Here is an 8460-nt window from a genome sequence, read left to right as displayed (position 1 = left end):
TTTACATACAATTTGAAATGATTTATCAAGCTGGTCAACATAGCCTTCACGGCATTTTTTTAGTTATTGTGTTAAGACATTTATATTCTACCTACTCAGAATGCAGAGCTATGACCAATGGTCACAAGTGGGAAAAAAAAATCCTCATCTCCCAGTCTGTTTGGGCTCCTATACCTGACCACCCATTAAGTTGGTCCTGAGATCCGATGTGGTATTGTATGGAAATGTACATATTTGCTTCTGAAGACCCAAGAGTAGTGTGGTTCACTTGATAAAGACACTTAAAAAGGAATCCAAATATTAATATTGGAGCATGTGAGCCCTTCCAGCTGTGAGACTGATTCATACATTCCATATTGACTGAATACCTACTGCCTGTCAGTCTCTGATCTAAGACAAAGAATACACCGATCTGGGGAAAGAGCGTTCCAGGCAGGGCAAACAGTGATCGAGAAGGCTTTCAAGTTGGTTGGAATGGACTCCATCTGTTGGGAAAAGAGCAGGAATGCCAGTCGACTTGAGGGAGTTTGGAGCACAGTGGAAGGACAGGTGAGGGGCCAGGCACACTCTGTGATCTCCCTAAACTGCAGTAAAGCACCTTTCTACGCCATGCTCAGAGCTTCTGTGCTTGCCACATGCATAACACACAGCATCGAGTCTCCTAGTTACAGGTCACTTTGACACAACTCCAAGTGCACATTTGTCCTGACGGGACTCTGTCTTTTCCTTTGCCTTTCTTTAAGTCGCTACCAATATCTGCTCCTATTAAGATGCTGTTTCCACCTTCCCGCTCATCCTCCTTTCAGTGGAGAGTACCAAACTATCTTAGTGTTTATTCTCAATTGATAAGAATTTTTATTTGTTTTTGTTTTGCTAAATGTTTCTTTTTTAGAAATGGGCACCACCGTGCACTTCAAGCAGAAAGGTATGGCTCTTATTTCTGATTACCTCCTGTCCGTCAAAATTGAGACTTTGCAGCAACATATTGTGGTCTTGTGTCCCCGAGCTTATTCCAGCTCAAGAATTTGCGGTGATAATTTCCATAACATATTTGATACCTTTTCCTCCAAATGGTGGACTGTTTTATTTATAGAAAGTGTCTGATTCAAACTGGGACCCACATATTCCTTTTGACAGTTACTCATTTTTTAATTCCTAGAAATGAACGCGTTATTCTCTATCCCACCCTTCGCCCCTCCTCTTTCCTGAAGTGTCCGTGGTTAATTGTTACGCAGCTCACTATTTGGACGAGGTTGCTGTCCAGTGGCAGGGCTCTGGGAAGTGACACAGGGAGCGTTTTACAGTCAGTTTTTGACTATTCAAGTAAACACATTGCTAAAAGAAGCAGTGCAGTGTCGCTTAAAATGAAGCACTGGCCTCATCAGTTTCCAAGTCTTCACGATGATCACGCTGCCCTAGAGAGCCTCGGCCTGCTGGGGGCTTCTGGGAAATGCCAGTCTGCACCCTCCAGCTGCCCCACTCACCATATATCTTTCTCTATAAGGACAGTGCAAAGCTTCATAAAATAGACTGTAAATACCAACAGTTGCTAATTCTGAGGTATCCTGTTTGCAAGCCTTATAGATTTCTTTTCTTTTCTTTCTGAGACAGAGTCTTACTATGTCTCCCTCAGTAGAGTGCTGTGGCATCATAGCTCACATCACCTCAAATTCTATGGCTTAAGCAATTCTCTTGCCTCAGCCTCCCAAGCAGCTGGGACTACAGGTGCCTGGATATTTTTTGTTGCAGTTGTCATTGTTGTTTAGCTGGCCTAGGCCGGGCTCAACCTGCCAGCCCTGGTGCATGTGGCTGGCACTGTACCCACTGTGCCACGGGTGCCAAGCCAAGCCTTATAGATTTCTAATGGTGTCTATCTTCAGACCAGAGTCACAGCTGCACTCTGTGGCAAACACTGCCCTCCTTACATCCTTATGGTCATCCACTTGATTGATAATTGTCCCATATGAGGGTATCTTCCTCTCTTAGTCTCAAAGAAATGAGAAAACCAAGATCATTCTCAAATGAAGATTAAGTGCAAGCCTATTCTTGTGGGACTTGGGCCAACACAATCCAGAGCCACAAAAGTAATCCCAGTAGACGATTCATTGTTTACCTCCAAGAAAGGGTGGGTACCCTGTTCACAGCCAACTCTAGAAGGTCTCCATAGAAGGTTTCAGGAAAGAGGCAGCCAGAAATATAAACTTGGGAATAGGATCAGCTGAGGCAAGGAAGTATAAAATATCGTCCCTTTCAGTTCTTCTTTCCCCAATGCTATGATTACTAATCATATTTGAATCTTAAGTAGAGGTATTAAATGTGATACGTTAGGGCTTTGATGTAGATGAAGAAATAGGGTATAGAACCTTTTTTAATTTCAAAAACCATTGTGATAAACTGCTGGTGCCACCAGAAAGAATTCTAAATATTGACCTAAAATTTCAAAATATTCTACACGAAAATATTTGATGTCATTTTGATGAAGATGTAATGATTTCAACATTACTGTGAGAATACTTCAGCCTTGCCAAAATCTCTTCTGTAGAGAACTGAGATGATGCATAAAGAGTTATGTGGGAAGAGCCCAGAGTTGATTCTGAGACAGTTTACTCAAAGAAAACATCAGTACAATAATTCCCCCTTACCTTCAGGGGGTATATAAGATATTCAGTGAATACTTGAAACTACAGGTAGTACGGAACCATGTATATTATTATATATGATGTTTTTCCCTTTACATGCGTATGTGTGATAATTTTTTATTTTTTATTTTTGGCCAGGGCTGGGTTTGAACTAGCCACCTCTGGCATATAGGGCTGACACCCTACTCCTTTGAGCCACAGGCAGTGCCCAGTGTGATAATTTTTAATTTATAAATTATGCACAGTGAGAGATTAACTGAAATAATAAAATAGAACAATTATAGCAATATAATGTAATAAAAGCTACGTGAATGTGTGCTCGCTCATGCGTGCGCTCGCTCGCTCTCTCCCTTTCCCTTACTCTCTCAAAATACTTTTTTGGTTTATAGGTTTTAATCCTAACTCATTCACCCAGAGGGAGCGGTACTGGCAAGAAATGGACAGGAGGTGGCGCCAAAGTCAAACTTATCAGACTTCCCTTTAAACATGGCTTCCAATGTGCGTAGTCTGCACAGCCAGAAATTTAGGAGATTCTGCAGATTATTATTCTCCTTCCTTTAATAATTGTTTTAAAAATTGTTTACATTCTTGTTATATTTTAAGTTATTTGATCAGCTCTTAATTCTAAAAATAAGACAAACTTAAACCTTTCTGGCCTTTCCTCCGTTCGTGTACGGCTGAACTATGCATAGAAATAATGTTATTATTGACCCTGATTTCTTAATAATTATGAAAATAATGCTGAGAATAACTGAGGACATGATCAATGACATGCTGAATAAATCTAGTCCCAAATTTAGGAAAATGGGTCCTAACTCCTCAGGAAAAGCAGAAAACTGTTAGCTAGATTTGAATTGCTAAGTGTCTCCAAGCAAATGTTCTCTAAAACAGGTGTTAAAAAATCACCTTGTCTTTTCTTTAAGATTTTACTGGAAAACAATCAATTAGCTCAGGATCCTGCAGCAGATTTGTAATGTAGACACTTGCCCAAAAAAGTCTCATATTCCTCAATTTAAGAATGTTTAATCAATCTTACCCTTACTCACAAATTCCCTCTTATTGTCACGTCTAAGTACAATCCACCATTCACCTTGGTACAGAATCTCGCTTATTTTACCCTGGGGTTGAGAACCTTGAGCTAATGTGTTGACTCCTGGTTTGTACTTTTACCGGGGCTGAATTTTACTTCTTAGGGTCAACATTAAAAGCCTTGACCCCATCTCCAAACCAGTGCCTTTAATTTGAGTTAATATTTCATCCCTTTCTGTAACCCAAACTTTCATGTTAGTAATAATACCATTTACTGAACGTTTACCAGACAGATACCACATACATCAGTGTGTGTGCATTCATATAGCACATATATAGAATGTGGTTAAATACCAAGATATTATTTTGGTCTCTTATATAAAAAGCAAGTCACAGAATTTTTGAATTTGTTCTATTTGCCATCTATTCTTAAGGCTAATTTATGTTTGCAGACTCTCGCTTTCATTATATCTGTCAGTATATAAAAGCACTGGCTGAGCCTGGCCATCTGGCTTGGGAAATAAGGTTTTTCATTTGCATTTCCACAAATAAGCAGAAATTTCATAACTATGAACTAAAACATAATTAATGATTTTGCTGATTATTCTTCCCTGGAATAGCCATTAACTGAAGTAGTCTCCGATGCAGTCATATATATCTGTAATTGCATACACACTTGTGATGATTCCCCAACTATCACCCATTCACCCGTGTATATTTTTTTCAAGCCTATTTATTTACTCTCAAAATCAATTATGAGAAGAGCAAGTCATATAAGCACATTAAATAGCTATATGAGAGCACTTAATAAATAATAATTGATAGAGATGAAGATATCTTTAACAGATGCACAAAAATGCATTTCAAATACAGTCCTGTGTCACTTAACAACCGAGACTTGTTCTGAGAAATGCATCATTAGGACGTCTTATTGTTGTGTGAACATCATCGCGTGTACTCACCCAAACCTAGATTGTATAGCTTACTAGTCACCTAAGCTATATGGTATAGCACGTGGCTCCTAAACTCTGGCCCCCTACGGCATGTTACTGTGCTGACTAATGTAAGCAACTGTGGAAGTATTTGTGTCTATAAACCTATCTAAACACAGCAAAAGTACTGTCAAAATGCAGTACTTTAATCTTAGGGGACCACTGTTGTATGTGTAAAAACGTCATGTGGTATCTGACTATATATAAAATGCTATAAAGGATAAAACGAAAGCTTATGATCATATTCTATTAAAGCTAGACTAGCAAGTGGAAGAAACAGTTCTGAATTATGTATACTAAAAGACCGGTAGGATGTGTGCATATCATGTGTCTGTACGAATACGTATGTAACATACACACTTGTCTTTGTGTGTGATACATATGTATGTACACACATTACTGGGAATATGACATGGGAACATCCAGGTTCGTGGATGTCTATATTTCCCAATGATGAAGTGTTGGCTTTCTCAGATATTTACTACTGTCCAAATAAAGCTACGGAACTAATTTTCTTCGCCCTCCCCAGACACCACTCAGCTCCAGGAAGTCTGAAAGATAATTGAGCCTGTCGTCGTAGCACTAAAGACAAGATTAAGGAAATAAAGGAATTGCTTTTTTAAAGTCTCTTTCACACTATCCCTGGTGTAAAAGAGAAATCATTTGTGCTGAACCCTGTGTGGCTTTACTTTTTGTGCACTTTTTCTCGGTTTTGAAAGCCCCACTGATACATAAATGCAAGCAGATGTGGCAAGGAGCTGATGCATCTAATATATAAAGAGACTGGAAGGTTAGGAATAACGTTGCCGGTAAGAGAGCTTGAAGGGCTGAGAAGTTTACAGGGTGAACATGGAAGGAGGGACTGGAAAGGGCATTGAGCTGAGACTCAAGCACCCTGAGCTCCAGTGCCAGCCCAACAGTCACTAATCTTGTGTTTCACGCAGGCTGGGTGACCTCACTGAACCGCAGTGGAGGTTCCTTCCTGGACCTGAAGATGACTGAAGTGGGTTTTGTTAATATGATCCTATTAACTGATTGAATATTTGACTTCTTTATTCTGTGTCATACATGGTATAGTTCATTTTATACAGTAACTATGCTGCTTGGTTTGTGTATGATCATATTTTTGTATTAATATTTTCAATATTCTCAGGAAGGCATTCCAGTCAAAAATGCTATTGAAAATAACTTTTGCAAAGATGGTGGTTGTATTCTTCTTGTTTTTTGTTTGTGCTGGCTTTTTTTTTTTTTTTTTGAGACAGAGTCTCACTCTTTTGCCCTTGGCAGAGTGCTGTGGCATCATAGTCCACAGCAACCTCAAACTCTTGGGCTCAAGACACTCTCTTGCCTCAGTCTCCAGAGTAGCTGGGACTCCAGGTGCCTGCCACAATGCCTGGCTATTTTTAGAGATGGGGTCTGGCTCTGGCTCAGGCTCATCTGGAACCCATGAGCTCAGGCAATCCACTCACCTTGGCCTTCCAGAACATTGAGATTACAGGTGTGAGCCACCACACAGGGATATGCTGGCTATTTTAATGAAATCCATGTTTTACTTGCTGAAGATTTGGCAAGAGACTCATAGGCACCCCCTCACTGTGTCACTTCACTTTATAGCAGTGGCAGGCAAAGACTCTGAGGCAGACACCTGGGGACAGACCCCAGCTCCTCTGCTTACAAGCTGTGTCAGCCTGAACCCCGGAGTCAGCCTCTCTGGGCCTCTGGTATGTCTTTCATAATAGCACATAGTATGCTGTGCTTGACACCTTGAGGTATCAAGGCATGGGTGTGTGCTTACAACACAGCATTTGTAACAGTATTCTGTAGTTAGTATTAGGTAATCGTTTGTTGGTTATGTTTTATTGTTGTTATTGCTTTTATTATTTAAATAAAACATAAATCAGGTGACCATTCTCAAATTCAGCATTTTCCCCTGTTACCCCATCTTCACATGAATATATTTATAAACAGTTCCAGAAGAACTTGCAAACCAGAGGTGCCTCCATTGTACTTGCAAACCATCGTAATTTTACACACACTCTCTGACAGGCTGAGCCATCTGCAAATGTGCCCTTGGAACTTCAAAGTCACCCACAATTACAGTGACATCAGTTTCCCTTTTGAATATCATTGTTTAATGATGTTTAATCATGAATCTAAAAGTCTCTGGAGTGATAAATACCAATTTTTCGCATTTAGTGAAACATGAGTAGAACTATATAAAATGAGAAAACATGACCAGCAAAGCGGAGGAGCCGAGCCCCCCGTGGGACCTGCATTTCTTTCCCACCCCCCTCCTCTTTCATCAACACAAAGCTCCTTCCCCACCTTGCTGTCCATCCCACTCCCCGTCTCAGACCCCCACTCACATCCCCCAAATCTGGTCCACACGTGGAAACCTGGGGTGACAGCCGGAAACTCAGCCAGACCTTCCAGGTTTAACCCAGGGCTTCAGATCTCAGTCCTGCTCCTGATTCGGACCTGTCTCTTAACCTCTCTAGGTTTGTTTCTTTTCAGTATTGTCTTTGCTTATTTTTTCATTTAAAAAAAAAATCTATGGATACATCCTAATGATACATGTCTGTGAGTGTCTTGGCTTTTGTTCTTGGTTTTTAAAGTGACAGATGAAGAGTGTGCAGAGGCCCCCCTGCTGCCTCTACAGACTGCAGTGCACTGGCTAATTTCCTACCTTGCTACCGGGCCATCTAGCTGTGAATGTTACTTTGAAACAATTCTCCTCCCCATTAACAAATAAATATTTATTGCTTCTCCCCTGGGGTGGAGGGGAGTCATGGATTGGTCCCAGGTTTTATTGATGGAGATGCTGTGATGCATTGGCCGGAAGAGCTCTCGTCTGGCTGCTGACGGACTCCCACCAACGCTTGGCATCTTAATGAGTCAGGGCGTCACAGCGCCATGCAGGGCAGAGCAGGCAGGAGGAGGCCCGGTCGGGCCTGATGCGCCATCAGACACATTGGTGACAGCCAGTTGGGAGACTTTCCATCAAGAGCATTTTGTATTAGGAGCATTTCAACCCGTGATACCCCTTATAGCTGAAGGAGAAGGATATAGGAATGATTTGGGGAACCTCTTGGGCTGCACTTTGAAATGCCGCAACCTGGCCAGGGCTTCCCGCTGATAGGTCAGTAGTCATCTGTGACACTACAGCCCAGCCAGGGCTTCCCGCCGATAGGTCAGTAGTCATCTGTGACACTGCAACCCGGCCAGGGCTTCCCGCTGATAGGTCAGTAGTCATCTGTGACACGTGTGGGCCAGATGTAACTGTTCTCTTTTCTTTCTTTCCTGTTTTGCTCTGCAGGACCTGGGTCGGTGAGAGGAATAAATGGATCCATCAGTCTGGCCGTACCACTGTGGCTGCTGGCAGCATCTCTGCTCTGCCTTCTCAGCAAATGTTAATAGAATAAAAAGTTAAAAATAATCACAAAAAAAAAAACACACAAAAATGCGTCACACAGAATACAGAGAGAGAGAGAGAGATGGGAGGAGACCGTTTATTTCACAACTTTGTGTGTTTAGAAATGAAGGGGGAAATAAGAAAATGAAAAGGAAATACAACATTTAAAACAATTTTGCAGTCCATCAATAAAAATTGAAGCATAATTCAGGGTGGAGAAAGTTCTACCAGGATCTGTTTCTATGTACGAAGTGAATGTACGCTGTGTAAAGACTCCATCATGCTGAGGACAGCCAGATGTTGTAAAAATAAGACCAGTATCAGATGGGTATCAACCCCCTCTACACACACTTGATCCTTTCTTCCTTCATCCTTTTTCATCTCTGGG

General features: G+C 41.3%; 1 protein-coding gene across 1 annotated transcript in view; it reads left to right on the top strand.

The window, feature by feature from the left end:
* Positions 1-8105, top strand: part of LSAMP (limbic system-associated membrane protein) — a 637087-nt gene extending 628982 nt beyond the window's left edge. Inside the window, exon 7 of the mRNA XM_003797713.2 lies at positions 7977-8105. Coding sequence (XP_003797761.1) covers positions 7977-8074 — 98 coding nt within the window. The 3' untranslated portion in view covers positions 8075-8105. The remainder of the gene's footprint in view (positions 1-7976) is intronic.
* Positions 8106-8460: the final 355 nt, after the last annotated feature.

The sequence above is a fragment of the Otolemur garnettii genome, unplaced genomic scaffold (assembly GCF_000181295.1).
Source record: "Otolemur garnettii isolate 467f Iridium unplaced genomic scaffold, OtoGar3 scaffold00122, whole genome shotgun sequence".
Taxonomy (NCBI): domain Eukaryota; kingdom Metazoa; phylum Chordata; class Mammalia; order Primates; family Galagidae; genus Otolemur; species Otolemur garnettii.
The sequence above is the reverse complement of the archived record's forward strand: the minus strand, read 5'-3'. Positions and strand labels throughout refer to the sequence as shown.